General features: G+C 42.8%; 1 protein-coding gene across 4 annotated transcripts in view; it reads left to right on the forward strand.

The window, feature by feature from the left end:
* The window catches only part of pitx2 (paired-like homeodomain 2), a 77,160-nt gene extending 58,468 nt beyond the window's left edge, over nucleotides 1-18,692 (forward strand). The window contains exons 1-4 of one of the 4 annotated variants that reach the window (XM_033632476.2): nucleotides 6,624-6,643; nucleotides 11,120-11,191; nucleotides 16,002-16,201; nucleotides 17,089-18,692. In XM_033632476.2, coding sequence (XP_033488367.1) covers nucleotides 11,146-11,191; nucleotides 16,002-16,201; nucleotides 17,089-17,646 — 804 coding nt within the window. In that variant the 5' untranslated portion in view covers nucleotides 6,624-6,643; nucleotides 11,120-11,145 and the 3' untranslated portion in view covers nucleotides 17,647-18,692. Of the gene's footprint in view, nucleotides 1-6,623; nucleotides 6,644-8,143; nucleotides 8,602-11,119; nucleotides 11,192-14,951; nucleotides 15,478-16,001; nucleotides 16,202-17,088 lie in introns of those variants that run through there. The other 3 variants (XM_033632475.2, XM_078169497.1, XM_033632474.2) reach the window with 3 other exon arrangements.
* Nucleotides 18,693-21,563: the final 2,871 nt, after the last annotated feature.

Below are 21,563 nucleotides of genomic sequence, written 5' to 3' on the forward strand. Positions count from 1 at the left end.
GCAGCAATAATAGGTAATGATATCGGCGTCACAGGATTGTCTTGGAAGAAATAAACCTGATTTTACCAGAGGGGTGCCCTCTCTCCGTGTCTCCGTCTCTCTCTGTGTATGGTGCTCCTCCATGCTCTCTTACTCCTGGATTACAATCTCTTCATCCATTATTAATGAAGTTAAACTACTAGTGGCATGCTGAATGTGCTGCATGGGAGATTTGTAGCTAATCCAGCGCAAAACAGCCCCAGTCACATAATGAAGGGAAAAAAAGCACAAATGTCAACAGTTTCACACTGGGACTGGATTAGACACCCCCACCTCACCCTCCTCATTCACACACGGCCTCGCTTGCTATTTCTCTCCTCCAACGCCACTCACACAGAAGCCCCTACACATACACACACACAATGACTGAGTCACACAGCAAATCTTGCATCCAGCATGAAGAGTTATGAGTGCACAAACATCCACCTCCCTCCATCACCTTTCCTGTGATGTTTCCCCACTAACGGATTAGTGAATCTGAAGTACTGATTTGAAGGAAAAGGCCAAAGGGCTGTCGAGGTCTATATGTGAGACTGTTCGACACAGTCTGTCGAGGAGTAACAGTTGTAACGCTGCTTCTTAAAATCAGCCACACGTGAGGGATGTGACACAGAGATGTACGACGCACGCTGACAGAATGGGTGGATGTTGACCCTTGCGTCATGCGTAAGGTTCACATGTGTCACTCGTCGTCTTGTGATTGCACGGGGTTGGTCGTTGTGTTGTGGTGAAGAGCTCTGTGCTCGTGTACAGTTCAGCCAGGCGATGTGGCTCCATGAAAAGCAGAGACGAGCATGAAACACTGGAACTAATCAGAGCACAGGACATGGGACTAGCATTCTGATTTCAGATTAGCCACCCTCCCTCCCTCCCTCCTTTTCTCTTTCTCTGCCTCTCTGTCTTTATGTCTTACCTTTGTCATCCTTTATCCACCTTTTTGATCTGCATCTTGCCGTTTTTTGAACCTGTCTTTGGATCATCTGTTAGGTTCTCCCTTTTGCTGTATTTTCCCTCAGTGTTCCCTTATTCATCTTCTTCTCTTCTCACTGCTACCTGTAATGTCGAATCCTTTTTCTCTCATCCCTCTGAAATTTTCTGTTCATGCTAGTTTTCCAAGTTGCTTTCTTCAAGTTTGCACTCCACACTGAAACGTCAAAAAGACAGTAAAGAAATATGCTTTCAAAGCCTGATAATCAGACTGAATTTTCATTTTGTTTTCACTTGTCTGGCATTAAGTTCATGGTGGCCATTTTCTCTTTGGATGAGGGGTTATTTTGTCCTAACCCACCAAATTTGGCAGACCAAGAAGTAGCTAGTAAAAGCAGTTAACTTAACGTTTGTCATGTCAAACTAAGTCAGCACTGGTACATCTGGGTCTGACTCATCCACTCCTGTGGTCATGTTTCTGTCGCTCTTTTTGTCCCCATTCTTAATCCGACCTATAAACATTAATTCACCAACCAGGAAACCGCAGTCATTGAGGCCTTGTTTGTCACATGGGACTTACTGTGATTATCAGTTTCTGACTTGAAAATAACATACAAGTCAACTTTCAAGTTGTAATTACTACTGGAAAATCCAATTTTTCTGAAAGTTAAAATGGTAGTGCTTGAAAACTAAACCAATATAAATGTCTTAGGTCAGCCAAGGTCTGTTGTTAAACTCCATTAAACCTAAACTGTGGCTCAGGCAGTAGAGCGGTCGTCTACTAAACGGTAGGTCGATGATTCTGTCACTGGCCCCTGTAGTTTGCATGAGGAGTGCTTGGGCAAGATGCTGAACCCCAGACTGAGTGGGGTTCAGCATCATACACACACTCACAATTGTTCGACATGAGAAAGGTTTATCTAATGAATAGGTGGTATACTGTACGGTAGACTTGACCCCTGTTGTATGAATGTGTGTGTGAATGGTGCCTGTGTTGTAAAGCGCTATGAGTTGTCCCTGTTTTATCCTCACACAACCAACTCTGCATTCGTACACTCATCTTCAGTTGTCACACAATGCGAATGCTTGCCAGTTGTAATCTCAAGGCAATTGAATCGAACGCAACTGGACTTGGTTTTGTCTTAGAAGACGTTTCACCTCTTATCCAAGAGGCTTCATCAGTTCATGCTTGTCTGACTAGGCTGGAATTAGTCTGACAAACTGGTGTGGAAGCACCCAGGTATTTAACCTCTGGGGAGGTCTTCACAAGGCCAATGAACATCATTGGCCTTGTGAAGACCTCTAAGACATGGGGTCAAGTCTACCTTCTACGACAAAACCAAGTCCAGTTGCGTTCGATTCAATTGCCTTGAGATAACTATGACCTGGATGAATGAGAATATCCACAGGCTTGCCAGTTGTAAACATAGTAAGTCATTCCATATTGCATAGTCAAAGCAAGAGGACAAAACCAGAGCTGACTGTGGGCAGTTATTCAGAGGCCTGGGACCAGACTATAGCTTGACACCAACTTCACACCATTCCCTCTGAGCAGCTTTCCATCATGTTCAAAGTTTGGTTTAGTTTATTTCCTGTTTGCGCAGCACTGGGTAAAGTGTGATGAGTCACATGACAATCACATTTACCTAGAATCACATGGCATTGATGCAAGACACCTACCAAGCTGCAGCCCACCTGAGACCAACACACAAAAACACATCGCTGTGTTTCCAGCAGCTTTTTAACCACCAAAGCGGGTGTTTTTTTAGCAACCTGTCACTCTGTTTCCACTGGGGATAGTGCCACAAAAAGTGGTTGTGCTTTACTGAGACATCACTGCATTTCCTGTGGAGATTCTGCCACCAGAGCCAGATATTTCAAGGGTGCTTTCACACCTGCCCTGTTTGGTTTGGTTCAGTTGAATTCAAATTTGTTTGGCCCCTAAGTGCGGTTCATTTGGGCAGGAGTGAACACAGCAGTCACACTCCAGTGTGCACCAAAACAACCAGACCGAGACCTTCTTGAAGAGGTGGTCTCAGTCTGGTTCCAAATGAACTCTGGTGCGGTTCGTTTGTGGTGAGAACGTGTTCCAACCTGGATCTGAACCAACTGCAGTCACATGACACATTGTTTGGGTTAAACATGAGCATGTTACAGTCCTGGAGGATTATTAATGTGCACCTCCTCCTGTACTGCCTTAATATGCACATTCAGCACATCCAATGCATCAAAACATTGTTTTCTAGTTGGAGCCGCGCCTCGTTTTCAAACTGTATGGTTTGACTAAAATGAACAATGACAGCAATATAGTCCACGATGAGCAGCGCTAAAATCAACCTCCTCCAATTCTGACCAATCAAGAGCAGCTTTCTCACACAAGGCATTTTATCTGGTCCACTTGTAAATGCTGCCGTGAGAACACGAACCAACTCTAGGCAGTTATACAACTTTGTGACAAAATGAGTCCCAGATTCAGACCAAAGCAAGATAACTCTAGGTCTGAAAGCACCCTAAGCCAAAACATGATCTTTCGCTAACCATAACCAGTTGTTTATTGTGTCGAAACCTAAACAAGCATTAACTGCAGCATAGTTTAAACGTAAAGAAATGTTAAGCTTCAACTTATCCGCTACACAATAAAAATGTTACACAGCCGTGGTTTGCAGGAGCGTGCAATGCCAACATTTATTCTGGTGACTGGGTTGATGAAAAATCTCTTAACTAAAGGACCACTTACTTGCTTTTTTGCGGAGCTTTCAGCCTCATCTTCATGAGCGGATTGAGTTTGCTCAGTTGCCACAAAGATGTCATCATGTGACCCAGGCACTGAACTTTGATCATGTGACCACAAACAGATTTGTTTATGGGGTGGGGATCAACTGAGACATAACTGAACAAACTTCATGCACTGATGAAGACCATGAGATGTGGAAGAAAGCTCCACAAAAAGCTTCCAGGTGGATTCTAATACTTCCTTAATTATTTCACTCTGTACCTGCACCTTCTGTGTATACTCCTTTCTCTAAACACATACATCGACAATGGTTTATTTTACACCTATCACCCACCAAACACTCCACAGTTTCATCGAGCCTCTATACCTCCCAGCTCCTTCCCTCCCTCCTCCTCATGCCCTCTCTCTCTCTGCCACAGTAGACCAATTAGGACTAAGCTGATTCCAGTTGTGACCTTTGGGTCCACCTCAGGTCTGCTGACAGGAGAGTTAACATGTAGCCGAACTGTTTTACATGTTATCGACAGGGTGGGAGGCATCATAGTCATTTTATCACACCAATTTCATTCTTGGCCGATTTCCCCTTAGGCAGGTTAGTGGCAGCTTCCCATTGATTTTTCATGTAATTGATCAGAGACCTGCTTGAGCAATTTATTGGCCCGCTCGCACCTGTGATTAAGGCTGAGGCCGCATGTGTTTATGCATGCACCGACTATTACTTCTCCCCGAGATCAACCACGTGCCATAAAAGCGCTGCTTTGCTGCCTGTCTGCGGCCATCAGTGTAATGAATGCCGTCCGAGTCTCGGGGACATTTCTAATCATGCTTGACCAGAGCCATGTCATGTCCAAAGTCAAGAGGAATAGAGACGGGCTCATCTGACTGACCGGCAATGACAGGAGTTAATGTGTTCACATGAAAACATGGACCAGAGTTTAATTCAAAGTAATCCTTATTCATTTGAAGCTGCTTCATGCATGGGATTAATATTAGAGCAGTCGGGGGGCCAAAACCATAATGACATCAGCTGAGCATTTTCTTTGGAAGCCGAGGAGAGGATAATTACAGAAGAAGACAAAGACGAAGAGCTGAGTACTTTTTAAATATACACCATGTTAGCCGGGCATGTCGGGAGAAGTGAGGGTAGCCTATCATGTAAGTCATTTACTGGCCTTGCGTAGAACGTTCTAAACCACAAGCGCATGTTGCTGAGTTGGAGTGCTTAGCGTTGGTGTAGCTCGTCTCCCTTTGGTACTGTGACAGAGCTGGAATAGTAAGGATCAGGCATAAAGCCGCTCAACAAGCTCAAGAGCCATCAAAGAGCCACCCTTTTAATTTGCTTAATTTACAGGCAGCTTTTTCGCTAATAACGTTCTTGGAGTGATACTTGACAAATTGAAATACACACTGGATATTTCTGTCTCGAAGGAGAAAGACTCATCTGATGTTTTTGTCTTGTTCCCCCCTCCTAACTCCTCTCCTCTACCTTCCTCTCTTCTCTTTCCCCCCTTTCAAATCACAGAGAAGTCACACCCCACAATAAAACTCAATTCCCAGCCATTACTTTATTTCTAACATATTAGCAGTACATAAACTGATTTGTTTAAAGATTTGTGGCTTTGGAAACACCAATTTGACTCCAAATTTTATTACATGGCCGCAGAGTGTTGGCCAGACAGAACACTAGGCGACAATCGCATGTGGTTTGAGGCTAAAAACTCAGAGAAGAAAGAAGAAAATCAGGCTGGTTTCTCGGTAAGAGAACAACCCCTGAATAATGGAACCACTTCACATCTGCATTACTCAAGCTTCCCGGTGCAACGGAACGATGACAGGACTTGTATATTTCACTGAATGCTGCGGGGGGAAAGGTTTACATTCACTTTTAATGACAGCCTGTTCAAAAGCCACAGTGTGAGGTGAAGGGAGGGATTTAAGAATTTAGCTTCTGTCTGATTTAGCTGTAATTTAATTGATTCCTTGTTGCATGAGGAGGATGCAAAAGCTGCAGAGACAGGAAGACATTTCTCATGGTGAACTATTTATTCTTTAAGTCTGTGGAAATAAATTGGGGCTTAATTTCTCAACAAGACTAATAAGGTTGTGTCAAAGCACAATTTGGCACACAATAAAGCCTACATCACAAGTGTTTAAACATAGTCTTTACTCATGGATATGTAGGGCCATATTCTGGAGAGTGTGCATATCAGGTTAGGACGCTTGTGCATTTTTTAGAAAACCTTTTTTGCTTTTAACTGCATATTTAGTCACTTTGAATAACCAGGCCTTAAAGAGCTAATGTGTTGTGTTTTATGCAGTATAACATGTGTATAACCTGGCCTAAGTTTGCACTGGTGTGAAGCTAAAAGGCTGTGATCAATCACAGTGAAAATCTACAAAAAAAGCAGATTATTGATTCAAAACCAAACTTCAAAATAAGAAGTTCACACCAAACTACAATGACCTAAGTTTTAGTTTTGTGTTGTGGCTGACTTGCTGGGCAGTCAATCGTCTCTCCTCTTTAAAGCAGAAGCTTGGATGCGTGCTGATACACATGGAAAGCCGGAAAGAGTGTTTTAAAGTCCTCTCCAGTATGCAGGAGAAACGGGGGGTGGGGGGTGTAAAGTTGAAATGTCCAACTGTACTGACGCTGGGGGGCTGATGTGCTCGTTAAGAATCAGGAGAGAGCATCAGCAGAGCAGGTCACCCTGTTTCTCACATCACAGCCCCATCAGAAATTCTTTCAAGTGTCCTTCTGCGTCGCCAAAGATGACAACGGCGAATCGATAAGCGCTTGAAATGAAAAGAAGCCGCCGGTTTGCCCCCGAGGCGAAAGATTTCATACCCGCCAGCCTTCTCTGAACTTCAGGCATTCCTCTGCACCTTTCTGCGTGAGAAAGAGGAGGCTCTTGACTGATTCTTTTTTTCTCTTTGTATAAGAAGGTAAGAGGAGAATATAGCCGAACCATCATGCCTCTCCAGACTCCGCTCACCCCTCTTTTTCTCCCCCGTGCAGGCGGGGCGTGATTTGAAGATGTGCATGATGCAGGGTTGATGTCTTCTGCACGGGCTATGGGCTCGTTTACTTGCTTCTTTTTATTTTTTTTGTGAGCGTGTGCACGTTTGCGCTTTTATGCGTGCCTGTGCCATATCACAGCATCTAATATTTAAGCGCACGGGTCAAATTTGGAAGAACAATGCGAGGTGTGGTGGCAAATATGCACATTTTTTTTTTTTTTTCCCATATTGGTTTGCATCTGACCCGGCGCTCTGTGTCCGCACGTGTGTTTACGCGAGTGGAAAATTAATAAAATATGGCCTTCTTGGGCCTTTGAAGACTAAAAGAGGAATTTATCTGTGCTAAAAACTGACTTAATTTAATGTCTATAGCCCTGACTAAATAAACCTGAGCTAAGCAGCTGTTAAAAATTACAATGACTCTTATAATTCCTCCTTTATGACTCTATATAAGGCTGCACTCAGCATTTATTACATGTGTTTGGGACACAAAGATTGAAACCATTCCTGATTCACCATTTTTTTTAGCCGAGGGGTGGAGGGGTTGGATGATGCGTTTGTTTTGCTTCAGTGTCCCCTATTGCTTGGAAATTCCCGTGTGGATGTGCGCATTAATTACTGGTTTAATGGGAGTATGACTAAAAATGTAAAAGACGGATTAGGCGCGGAGAACGCGGGGCCTACGTCCGGTCTGCTCGCCTCACTTAAGATGCTGAATGGAAAATCAGTCTGTATCTAACGAAACGGATCTATAAAGAACATTTGCATCCGAGCCAGCTGTTCACTTCATCTGCACATAAATCCGCAACACGATAGGGCTGTGTCTGGCCCTGAAGGAACCTTAATGCATCCATTTAAATAGGTTTCTGTTTTCCTTTTAATATTACAAATATTGCGTTTTCAAAAATATATATTTTATAATTAGTGCTTTGAATATTCAAACAATAAGCTTAATTAGGCGGTAATTAATTTGCTGATCACATAATAGGCTGCTGCAGGAATCCGTATCTGTGACTGTAAATACAGTATTTCTTTAAATTAACCACCAGTCCGTGGGTTTAGTCGTGAATCCTGGTGTTTATTTTGCGCACGCTGAGTTTGGATAATAAGCAGTTGAGTTGCTTGTTGTAAATTGCAGGTTCAGGCAAATTGAAGCATTATATGTTTTGCATGCCTGCACCTCAGATGGTGCAATGTGACCGTGAACGCACCGGGGCGGGCTAACAGCAATATCAGTGTTTTCTTTTTTCTTTTCTTTTTTTAATAAACATGCGTGTTTTTTAAAGATGCCATCGTGATTTTTTTTTCATTTGTTTGATTGTTGTTGAAAGTTGAGAGGCTCCAAGTTTGCCCTCTGCTAGACTACACAGGCACAGGCGCATATATACACAAACACACCCCTTTAAAAAGGCGCACACACACACACACGCACACACACACGGGGTCCCTCTGCGAGCTCAAAAGAAGGAGGAAAAAAAATGCGCCACTCTTGGAGCGTCTTTCAAGGGGAAAAAAGTTGAGGAAGACAGAAGAGGACGAACCAAGGGGAGACTCGGATGAAAGCGCCTCCTTCGCTATTTCTCCTCGCACTGTAAATAGATGGTTATTTATGCGCATAAATGAAACTATCCTAAAAGGTAGCGCTGCGTCTCTCCATTTTTTTTGGATAAACGTAGCGGGGGGAGCCACATCCATGCGACGCTCACATTTCTGGGCAGAAACTTAGACTTGTGGACTTTTCAAGTTGCCTTGAATTTTCGCGACAAGCACAACTTGTGGTGTTCGAGTGTGTTTGGACGGTGGACGGTGGGATTTTATCTCTTCGCTTTAGAGTCAAACGCCGACGGCTGGGAGAGCCAAACCCCAACCGGTGTCTACAACTGGTAAGTGCAGCAGGGGAGGAGGAAAAGAAATAAAACTGAGATGTGTGAGTTAATGCAAGTGGAGGAATTTGTTCCACCTCGTGTTTTTGTGCCCGGTCGGTGCGTCGCTGGTGCGTCTTTAGAAAGCCGCGGCTGTGCCATAAAGACGCATGAAGTGATGTGAGGGCAGGGTTCGCCTCACAGGTCGGCGGATGATAATGATGTATCATCAGCGATGATGGAGTGTGGGGAAACACAAAGACGGGGGGTAAACCGCACCGTACTGCCCTGCAGTTGGTGAGAAGTGTGAGGAAAGTGGTAAATATGGATTAAAGTATCAGGAAAATTTGCGCATTTTGGCACCACATCCCGCATCTTGGTGCGCCAAAATCATCATTTAAGTTCACTAAATTTCAATATCACGCGTAAAATTGTGGTACCAAACAAAATTCTCCTAAAGCAGTCGGAATAAAATGGTGCGTAAACGCTCCACAGAAATTATAAATAACCCTGCTAATTAAAAAAGAAGAGTAACATGAGTTCAAATGTGTTTACCCTCCTCTGCATTCTTTTGCAATATAAGATGAAGAGGGGGAAATGGAGGGGAAAAGAGGCGACGTTCACGGTCTCACGCCTTTAATTAATACGGGGCCATATGGTGGAGGTTAGTCGATTCATCTCCCGGTAAAGGCTGCAGTCTCATGCTCTACTGTGTTAATTTCAGAAGTAAAGCCAGTGTGAGGCAATGCCAGCTTTCTGTCTGCACTGGGCCTCCTGCCACGTGAGTCACTGGTTCGTATCAACTGTTGGTGGTGAGAGCAGAGCGCGTCCGTGGAGTGAGAATGAATGGATGAGCGGGATTAATATAAATAATCATAACATTAATGCAGCCGTAGCTTTGAATCGCTCCTGTACTGTGGGGTATGATAGAAGCAGTAAGACATAAATATTTATTACTGGGATTAATCACCACCAAACCACCATTAGAGCATGATTAGAAATTATTATTATGATTAAAGGCTATTAATAGTGGCTTTAATGCCGTTTGGGTTAAATATATTTTATTATGCTTGTTCCTGTGTGCGCGTTTTTAAATTAAATATCGATTTTCTTTGCGTAAAACGTAAATTTATCGCGTTTTTTTGTGTTAAATATTTTTAAATGTTTGTTTAGTTTATTTTTAAAGGGATACGTGTGTTTGCAACAACAACAGGGCAAAAATGGATCAAACTAAATCCTTCGATGTTTAAATTGTGTCCATATTTTTCACACAATAAAATAAAATACAGTAAAATGCATAAATAATAATAGTGATTTCAGAGGCCGCGGAGCAGCCAGGCAGGCTGAAATATTGGAGGGACCCCTCATTAAATCTCACTGATTAGATAACACTGAGCCGCATGCAATAACCTTACACCTTACAGCCTGACCCCTACCATTTCATTTTGCAGCGGGGATACAGACAAGGGATGAGAAGAAAGGTTGCGCAGGTACACGCCGTAAAACTTAACCTCCAATATCTGCATCTTTTGAATTAGAGAAGAAGAAGAAAGAAGGAAGGAAGAAAAAAAGCCTCCTCACAGATGATGTAGAGCAGGTGAAGAGAAGAGCTGAGGAAAATGGTTAACAGCATGACTGCATGCAAATTCCCCCCGACTTGAATTATCATAAGCAAACAGTGTGAGCCTGGACTAATAAAACCCCATCTGTGTAACTTCATATCGAGGTAGTATGAGGGCTGCGATAATGAATTTTGTAATATCCCACCGACAGACATCTCAATCAGACTCTAATCCCGTGATTTTACTACGGAATCACTCCACTTCCAACTGCTGCAGGTTCCTGCACCAAAACACAAGATCCGGCTCGTGCAGAACACGCCGTTTTTTATAATATTCAGACTGTAAAATAATAAATCTTACACTGGGAAAAATATATAACAATACATGACGTGCGATAAAATGGAGTTTTAGACACTCATTTGTCTTAAATCAAGTGAAGTAAAAGCGTCAGGATGATGAGATTACTCATTTTTCTCCCACGCAAATCATCTTGTTTCCATTATTTTCCTCCACTCCAGAGGTTTTACATTTTATTTTCTGCCGTGGCTCAGTGAATGTGCAATTATCTTCTCACACGGGTCAAATAAATCAGAAATAACTTAATAACTGATGTATTTTTACGAATAAAGAGACTTTCAAACCAGAGTGAGACTTATTAAAATGAATATTTCTGCAGCCACCGACGCTCACATCCAAACTTTCCTTGATGCATTTACTTTATTATAACATCAGCACTGCGCCTGCTTTACACCGCCAATTTTAATTTTGCATCAATTTATAAATATTCCTCCAGACCACCAGCATTTTTTTCTTGTAATCTAATACTCATCCTTTGAGCACACTACTATTCTTTTCAGTCTTATGTTGACTCCAATAATTATTGTCTGCAGAAGTAGACCTGGATGTCAGTGAGCGACGCAGCGGGGTTGTTTACCGGACTTAAAGGCTAATTATGGCTCTTTTGTCTGTTTTTGCAGAAGCGGTTTTTCCTTAAATTGCCATAATGGACTCCCACTGCCGCAAACTGGCCACCACCTGCGCGCAAATAGGTGAGTATCTGATCCATCATGCATCATCGATACAGCACAGATATCACACAGAAACAGAAATAATAAAATGTGGTTTTGTAGGGATTTAATATGATTGTTTAATTAATTCAATTAGACATAAAATAGAAGCATTTTTATCTATTTTGTTTTATTGTATTAACATTAAAACGGCACTCTTGACAATTATACAGGCTAATTGTTTGGGTAGCCTATTTATTAAGTACACCTAATATCTTATTTTTATTTACTGAACCGTTCAATGGAGTCCACTGAATTAATGGCTCTTTATTTTAATAATTGTATGGTCCACGCTGGCAGGACAGTTCATCAGAGGGCACAGTGAGATGACTGCAGTGTTAATATTTACCATTAACACACAGTTTTAGTCATATATTCATCTTGTTCTCACCCTCAGTGGAAAAGGGCAAAAGAAGTAGAGTTTAAAGGTTGCTGGTGATTTGGTTTCTCATCATCAGCCCACTTTATTTAAAATCTAATGTTGCTTAAAGTAAGTGAACAGTTGTGGCACTGGTAATGAGCCAACAGTTGTGCAGTTTCTTAAATATGATCTTAAAATATGCAATAAAAAAGGGCAAAATAAAGTTGATTTCTCACAAAATAATCTTCCAACTCGCATTGTAAAACTCGAGTTGGAATTATAAAAAGCAGCTTTGGATGGATTTTTTTGCAATGGATGTCCAAAATGTTGAGATATCTTGGCCTGTCTGCTGGTCACTGTGGAGAGAAGTTGCTGCTGTTTGCTGTCTTAGAGGGACACCTGGTGGTGGGATGTGGATGTGCAGCTGCAGAGCATCAGCCGAGGCATTGATCAGGGTGTCAGCTCTGCACTGAGGATATTTGTTGTAATTAGAAGATGGACATTATATGACCACTAACATCTTATTACGCGCTTTAATTCACTGGCCTCTGGCGCAGTGAGGCTGCTGCTGTACAGCGACTAAATATATTTATTTTAATGTGGTTTATACTTCGATTCTCTTCGCATTAAGGCGACATGTTTCCCTAAATAACATCTAGAAATAAAACCCAACAAAAGCTAGAAATCCTTTGCGCTACAAACTCTGGGATTTATTAATTATTCTCCAACGTGGTGTGGAAATGACATCAGGTCTTGTTAGGGTCTTAAACGAATAACCGATAACTCTCATTCTGTCTCATTTAGCCGACATTGATGGGGCTGCATGTGGCAGAGGGCAGGCTGTTCATAGCTTCACAGCTGCACAGTGCGAACGACCATTGATTAAGCATAATAGGATAACTAAAATAAAAATTGCACGCGGGGAGGAGGAGGAGGAGGGAGAGGGGGGAGTCAGGAGTGATGCTTGCAAATATAGACACGCCAGCAGCGCCAACTGTTTTGCTGTAATATATGCAGCGCTTGTTGGATTGACTCCGGGGAAAACTAAATGTATAATGAAAGCCCATTCGTGAGGAGGAATATACTAATGGAGGAATCTGATGTCTCCTTAATCCTATGTAAAAAGCCTTGTCGTCTCCCCCCCTATATTGACTGAATTGCTAATTAATGGCCCTCAATGGCGGAGGCCTATTGCGCGCAGTAATCCGCAGAAGAGAGATAAAGCATTCAGAAGGTAGAAATGAAGAGGAAACCGATAATCCACTTCAAGTTTAGTAGTACAATACGGCTGGAGGGAGAAAGAAGCAACAGACTGTTCGCTGCTTGGCATCAAATAATATTATTTCTAATAAAAACACCTGATTTTCAAATATAAAACGCGTATTTTTAGAATTAATTATGAAATAGGGCTGAAAATAAAATATTTCTGTGCGTTTTTTGGTTTGGAAAATAAGGGTATTATTGCACTGTTTAAAATATATAAAGGCCAATAATGAAAATAAATCCATTGCTATAAAATGACACATTAATGATTATAAATTATGACTTAAAATGTGCACCATCTTAATTAAATTAGTCACAGTGCATCCAAACAAGGTTTTATTGCTGTGCACGAGGGCCGATTGGCCTCCCATGTTTTAATAAAGTCTCTTCAGAGTGCGCCCGTGTGTGGGTGTGTGTGTGTGTGTGTGTGTGTGTGTGAGTGAGTGAGTGAGTGAGTGAGTGAGTGAGAGAGAGAGAGAGAGAGAGAGAGAGAGAGAGAGAGAGAGAGAGAGAGAGAGAGAGAGAAAGAGAGAGAGAGAGAGTGTTGTAGTCTATGGTCTGCTGGTATTTATATATCAGGGGCTTTCACGGGATTAGCCCAGTAACTTCTTAACAGCTCCAAGTCCAAATGTGCTGCCTGAATGGGGCGTCCGCTTAGCCACGTGGAGATGTGAAATGTGTTATTTGACGATGATGATTATGGTGATGATGAAGCAGTTGTGTCCTGGTATGAGAAAATGACCAGATTATAATCAATATTTAAAGTCATTTTGCACGCACACTGGCACGAGTCGCACTAATTGTACTGGCGTGTCCTCCAATCAGCCCATCACTCCAATCACCTGTTACCCATCTGACATTTCTCCACCCTCAATCCCCCCCTCCACCCCCACCCTCACCACCACCTTGAAAATTAAACTTGTTTGATGAGACGTGTTTGCTTTGCCTTAACGCGTCACAATCTTTGGGGAGTTATAGGTTAAAAAAAATTGCTGGCGTATCAGCTCAAACTCATTAAAAGTCCTCCTTCAGAAATTCTTAGGCAAATGAGAGTCTTATCAGATTAAAAAAAAAAACACTACAGGAGTGCTGCTGGCTGAGAACGACGGAGGGGTCCAATCGCAAAGTGAGGAGAGAGATCCAGTTAAGCACCCAGATAAAGTAATCCGTCGTCAACAAACCGAGTCTGTGTGGTTAACTGTGGCTCTGCTGTGATTTAATGGATATTTGAACCTCAACTCTGGGGAGGTCAAGAGGATCGTCTCATTTGGCAACTAGTATGACTGACAATGCTTTTCCTGAGCGTGTGGGGTGCATACAGGGATGTAGAGGATAGGAAACCACTTTAGGTCAGTTTGGCACGTTACATCCAAGTATGAAGCTGGATATGAGGATTAGAGCGGGGATGCGCAATTACCTCTAAGTCATTCTACCACCTATTTACTTCACTGCCTTTGCTGAATACATGATACTAAAACTCTGCATCCCCATACTGCCCGCCTGTATGAGCTGAACCAGCTTTAACATCCTGTACATGTCTGGCTCTCAGCGTCAGTGCGCACAGAGTGTTCTGGCGCAGTCTAACATCTCTCCCTTTAAAATTCCGTGTATTTCTCCCTCTAACCGCGTGTCCTCACTCTGCTGTAGCAGGCTGCTGTGTTTGATATTCAGTGTGCATCTTTTTTTCATACGGCTTTCAACACAATCCGCTCGGTGGCTCGCCTTATCCACATTGAGTCCCTGAGTAAACTGCGGTGGCAGCGCCTGCGAGCAGGGCGGCTCAGCTTGGGTATCAATAGAACTGCATCGTTTTACTGGGCCACTGGACCCATCTCATAAAATGAGGCCAAACTGTGTTATTTTCATTTTTATTTGGTCTTGGGCTGCTGCGCAACGGCAACGGAGCGCCGCGGGTACACCGTGCGTCCCATCTCTCTTTACATGCTTTTATTTGGAAGAGGAAAAATAAAGCGCCAGCCCCGGCATAAACACATTGGCACACATATCTCGTTTCTGCGAGCTCCGGTTGGCTGGGCACGCCGTCATATCCACATGGATGTGCCTGTCAGAGAGAATATGGGCGGGCGCAACATGGTGACGTGGAGGTCTGGAGAGAGGCGCATAGGCAGTGCGCAGGCAACAGCTGAAATGAACAGAGAGCGGTGTAGTGTGTGTATGCCTCTGGATCTAATATCACCTACCTGTCCTTGTCACTCTGATAGTCAGCCGAGGTAGCCGCTGTTTACCACCGATGCTAGTATGGCAGCACTCAATGGCCTCTTTTAAAGCATTTTGCAGTTTAAACAGACAGAGGGCTTCAACTCAGCCGCATCAGGAACTCATCTGCTGTGCGCTTTTTGGAGAACTGAATACATTCCGCAGACGGACTTTCCGCTTATCATCGCTGCACTAAAGGGACTTACTCTGCTTTTGACAGCCAGTTTTTGCGATCTTCTACCGATGAACTCTATGAGGGATCCATTAAACATAGACCACCACCACCTAACAGGGAATAAACTTGCCTCCGCGCACCACACGGCTCTGGCGATGGCCTCCACTTTACAGCCGCTGCAGCGGTCTGTGGACTCGAAACACCGGTTAGAGGTGCACACGGTGTCGGACACATCCAGTCCGGAGTCAGTCGGTAAGAACCGCCCCGGGTGCAGATGTTCTCGGCAAGGCGCCGCGGATGTCATCTTCATATCAAAGAAGAAAGATTGCTCCCATGAAGCGGCGCAAAAGGAGTTTCACGTGCATGCAAATATGCGATTACAGCTGTCATTTTTGTCACACATAATTAGTTTGGTGTGAGTGTGGTGTAGTGAAAAGTTTCTGTGTTATGTAAAGGGAAGAGAGAGCTTGTCTTGTGTCAACTAAAATAAGTCAGGTATTTACTCGTAACACTCAGTTTTAAGATTAAATCAAAGGGTCAGCTAAGAATCTTATAAAATGAAGGAAAATGCAGATTTAGATTAATTAAAAAACGAATTGAGTTTATTTTATGAATCACAGCATTCTTTCCTGAGTGAGGTCAGACTGTGTCCGGCTCATCCATTTCCCAGCAGTGTCATGGATTCAGGATTCTTTCTCTTCTGTCCCCCCTCTGTAGCACACAGGCCTTAATCCCCCTCTGACCCCTGACTGAATCAACTTCTCTCCTCTTGACAGAAAAAGAAAAGAACCAAAATAAAAACGACGACTCGTCAGACGACCCCTCCAAAAAGAAGCGGCAGCGGCGGCAGAGGACTCACTTCACCAGCCAGCAGCTGCAGGAACTGGAGGCCACTTTCCAGCGGAATCGCTATCCGGACATGAGCACGAGGGAGGAGATAGCCGTGTGGACCAACCTCACAGAGGCCCGGGTCAGGGTGAGTAGTCCCTTGGGTGCAAACAAAAACAATTGGTGTGTATAATTCCGGGTAATTTGTGCCAATTGCCCGGTTAACCTACAACTACTCCATACCTTGGTATTATTACGCACGGACAGCAAACTTTACGCACGGCTGAAATTTCCTTGAAAATAATGTAGGACACAGTTTTTAACAGGAAAACAAATAATCAGAGTCTTGTTTAAATATACTGCTGCTTCATGCTCAATTTAATTACACTGTATATGTTTGTCTATTAGGCTAAATATAATTCCAACCCTCTGCGCACAGAATGCAAAATACCGCATTAAAGAACAAGTTAATTTGGCACACTTTAATCTGTTTTGCAATTCCACAATAAAAGAGGACAAATGCTATTTTTATTTGCCTATTTAGAGTAATTACACATTATTACGTTGTTAACAGTTGAGGTTGTTGACATTTGTCGGTGACAGATACCAGTCGTGTTCTGCTGTTCGTGTGAAAGAGGTGCAAAGCTTGTATTTTGCGATTGTCGCCCTGGTGCTGTGTGATTAAGGTCAGCGTGTTTGTGGACGCCTGCAGAGGAATACACACCCTCTCCACTTAAAGATGGTGCAGTGACAGCCCGGTGTGTATTCTGCTCAGATAGAGATGGCATCAAAGCGGGATTAGCTGCACAGGGAAATAAATATTAATAAAGAGTGTTTGCATTTAGATACGTTAAATTTGTTTGGATTTTTTTTTAAATGTTTGTGATTTAATTTTAGCACCAATGCCAGAAAATTAAAGACAGTGTGCCTGGGTTTAAAATGTAGAATAAGCACCTGCAATAAATATAAAGGCTTTAAAATATTATACAATACTCTGAGATTATTTCTAACCTGCTCTTATTCCCTTTGCTCTAGGTTTGGTTCAAGAACCGGCGAGCCAAGTGGAGGAAACGGGAAAGAAATCAACAAGCCGAGCTCTGCAAAAACGGCTTCGGCCCGCAGTTCAACGGACTCATGCAGCCCTACGACGACATGTACCCCAGCTATACGTACAACAACTGGGCCGCCAAGGGCCTGACGTCGGCCTCTTTATCCACCAAAAGCTTCCCCTTCTTCAACTCCATGAACGTCAACCCCCTGTCTTCGCAGACCATGTTCTCGCCGCCCAACTCTATATCCTCCATGACTTCCAGCATGGTGCCGTCGGCGGTCACCGGCGTGCCGGGCTCCAGCCTCAACAGCCTCAATAACTTGAACAACCTCAGTAACCCGTCTCTCAACTCCGGGGTGCCCTCCTCGGCGTGTCCCTACGCGCCGCCGACCCCTCCTTATGTGTACAGGGACACTTGTAACTCCAGCCTGGCCAGCCTGAGACTGAAAGCCAAGCAGCACTCGAGTTTTGGATACGCCAGTGTGCAGAATCCGGCCACTAATCTGAGCGCTTGCCAATACGCCGTGGACAGACCAGTCTAATACCTATCTGCACTGCAAAAAATAACCACCTTAGCAAGTCATTATAGGCTGGTAGTGACGCGTAAAGTGGGAGAGAGGAAATCTGGCGCTGAGATAATTGTACTTTTCCGTGTGTTTTGGGAATTTTCTTGATCATATGGCATTTTCTTGGACTTTTTAAGACACTATTCAGACTTTTTCCTCGAGATATTGCCACATGTTTTTTGAAAATCCCCCAAACATCTCAAAGACACAAGTGAGATTATTCATCCATTTATTTTAGGGGAGATTAAACATGATTCTGAGGGTGATTACAAGACCAAGTGATTTGCTATGGTGGTCATTTTTTGCAGTGTGTGGGTAATCACAAACAGCCGGCCACAGGAACAAGAGACTACTACAACTACTTTTTCATTTTTTCAAAAAAGGGCACTAGAAGACTGAACCACTGAAACAAGCTCAACTCCAGGTCGGAGTCAAAAACTGAAAACGGGAGATTTTAGGTTTTATTCCCCCTTTTGATGAGTCCAGGCCTGCTCCACACTGCGCCACAGTAAAACAAAAGAAAAGGCCTGTTTTATTTTTCATAGCTCGTCATGAGGGTTTTTTTTCTGGTGGATTTTTTTTGGACGTTAATTGTTGACTGAAAAAAGGTTGTATATATTTGAATTATCATCTCCTGTTTTGTCGAGGCGAATGCGCTATAACCCTCCAGTCCTCTCCAGGTTCAATTTATCAACGCATGTGGAAAAAGAGAAAAAAAAAGAAAAACCCTAAAAAGGAATCATGTTTTGCTTGCAAACAAAAGGGAATGTACATACTAAAAAAACGCACCAGTTGTGTGTTTCTAACATATTATAAATTTATTATTAATGTCTGTGTGAATATCGATTTAGAATAGCAATTCTGGATTTAAAAAAAGAAAAGCATCAAAAATGTTCCTGCGACAAATTATTTGGTTTTTGCTCTGTGTATACTATTTGGTACGGAATTATGTTTTTTTTTTTCAACATCCAAAAAAACTATTGTGTTTTATTTAATGGAAGTAAATATATTGTTCAAAAACATTCTGATTTTTATTGAATCTTTGTGTTAGTTAGTCTGTTAGTGGAGTGTAAAGCAATGACAGTGTGTCTATAGCCTTTCGATTATGTGAGGTGCTTGTGCGGCTAATCTATAGAGGAAAACAATGGGCCCGCTCCAATACACATAGCGAGCGAGATGCTCCGTCAGATTAACTGCTGAATACATGTCTGCCTGCTCAGCCAAGAGCCTCGGCTGGTCCACTGGTGCTTGAAATAACACGGGAATCAACAAACAGGAGTTGGACCACACAACAGTGACAACAGTCCATTAGGGTTTGTTTTTTCTCCCTGTGTTTGAACTCAGAGGAGATTGTGAAGAGGATTATTAGACAAAAACATCTTCATTTGATCCCATTATTGCTTTAATAAGGATTTTTATGAAATCGAAATGATCTAAATTCATATTTTAAGCTCCATAAAATGTAATTGTTAAATCTAAATTATCCATTTTTGGTCCAGAGTTTATCTTCATATTTTTAATGCCACTCTTGTTCCCTATATGCTCCAGAAATCTGCATTATCTCCATGCAGCCTATCTGACTTATACGTGCATCTGTTTGCTTTTGCCCTGTGGTTTTCTTTTGTATCTTGGCACTTTTTAAGTCATGCTCCATAGCGCGCAAATGCGCCAAAGCAAAACAAAGCTACGGTCTGGGGGAAACTATGATTCACAAGCTTGAGCAAACAAGCGCGCACACACACACCGAGAGAGAGACAGATACGGAGGTATGTGGGCCGAAGCTGAGTGGAGGAGGCGGGGGGACAAGTGGAGCTCTGTGGCTGCAGGCAGAGCGCAGGCACCGGGGAGGAAACACTGCAACAGTCCTGGCAGGAAATAAAAGAAGCGAGTAAATAGTCTGGGTGTACTGTGCGCTGCCATGCGATCATTTTTCAGCCTGTTGATTATGTGAGTTGTTTGTGTTAATATTCTATTAAACCACTCATCACAAATTATGGAGTATCCAAAAAATGTGGTCGCCTTGCAAAAGGAGCTGATTTAGGATCTGATGTCATGCAACAAGAGGCCTGAGGTCATGTCTCGGGGGGGGGGGGGGTGATTATGAGGAGAAATAAATCACAGTTGGTCCAAATGTTGTTTTTACAAAAAAACTGCTCAATAACAAACACACGAGAAGCATCCTTCTCGTTTTACATGTATGATTTCCCGAGCTGCAGTGCGCATCCTGCGGCCTGAACTCATGAACTCGCCCTCCAGATTTAGATTCTTACAAAAAAAGAAGAAGAAAAAAAAAAAAAAAAGCTGCGGGTGCTTTTGTAGCACGAGTGTCACCTTTTGATGGAGTCGGTAACGCGGAGCAATAATCAGCTGACAGGGGGGGATAAGCCTCGGCTGCTGTAGAGGCCGAATACGCAAGTCTGCGAGTCTCAATACACATCGACACAATCAGCACAGGATGACCTCAAGAGAGGAGGCAGTGGGAAATGTTCATTTGGCTGAAACGGCGCACAGGACTGCAGACCTGTAGCCTCTCCTCTGCTCTCTCCTCTGCTCTCCAGCCTGCGTAAAGGTAAGAACTTATTAAAACTAAATGGAAAACAACACGTGTGCATTTATCGCTGCTGTAGCTGCATGTTCACTCATGTTTAATTATAGAGAAACTCACTAAATAAGCTTTTTCACTGCACCATTGCTGCTTCTGTTCTGCTCAGCTGAAATTATTATTTAAAGAATTCAGACACTGCAGTCATTTATGCGTCAAACCACTTTAAAGAAGCAAAGCCACACGCTTCCCACGCATAATAATACCTGATAAATATACATAATAAACTTTATAGATATGTAGTTCATGTTCCAGAAAAAAAAACACAATTACAAGTCTCTGTTTAAACCAAATTCATATTTGTCCTGCTCCAGGTTTTCGGACACACACTAGCACATCTTAATGTGAGATTTGTTCCGCCAGCTGATTAAAAAAAAAAAATCCAATGTGAAGTAACACACCGAGCCGACACACACTCTCACCTCCACTCCACTGGGAATTCAAACAGAAAGCGAGGAAGTGCAAATATCCAAACATGTATCGTTACACCTCCAATCTAAATAATTAACAATCTCTCAATATTCATGCAGCAGCAGCAGCGGCGGGTTTGGGAGAGACTCGGGGCGGGTTGGTAATAACGGTGCATGCAGATGTATCAGGGAGCATGTTTTTTAATTACACGCTAATGAGGCCTGGGATTCAACTATTGCATTTTATCTGGGGAAAAGACACAAGTTTGTGCACAAGTTGTCTGGCGTGTGCAGCCAAGAAAACACAGTATGAACGTAAATTGATAGAATTCTTTAAAAAAATAAAATTTAAATTTAAAAGCTAATGCATGACATTTAGCAGGCAAATTATATATTTATTGCATGCACTTGATAGATGTGGCAACAATTAAAGCTTCAAAGATAAAAACATAATTTAGAAGTGATATTAATTGTGATTAGGGACATATTAAAATCCCATTTGTTTGCATTTGTGCCTTGTTTTCAAACCAAGCCTCTTCCTATTCCACCACAGAGGATATCAAACCAGCATTTTATTTAAATTACTGCACTTTTAGGTTGTGTTTTTATCTGCTGAGACGCAGCACAAAGTGTGGGAGCTGTGGGTTATGGGTGAAGGAAATGAACACAGATTTGGGATGTATTAGAGCACGCAGGGTGGCTCTGATCAATAGTTTATTTTCGAAGGCTGCTGAGGAGGAGGTGATGCAACAGACCAAAATTAAATCACAGCAGGACTCTGGTGCTAAAACCAGAAAGAAAAAATCAAAGATCATGACTTTGACTTGGGGGGGGGGGGGGGGGGGGGGGGGGGGGGGGGGGGGGTCAGTAATTTTCAGGTT

Source organism: Epinephelus lanceolatus, chromosome 7, assembly GCF_041903045.1.
Source record: "Epinephelus lanceolatus isolate andai-2023 chromosome 7, ASM4190304v1, whole genome shotgun sequence".
NCBI classification, from domain to species: domain Eukaryota; kingdom Metazoa; phylum Chordata; class Actinopteri; order Perciformes; family Serranidae; genus Epinephelus; species Epinephelus lanceolatus.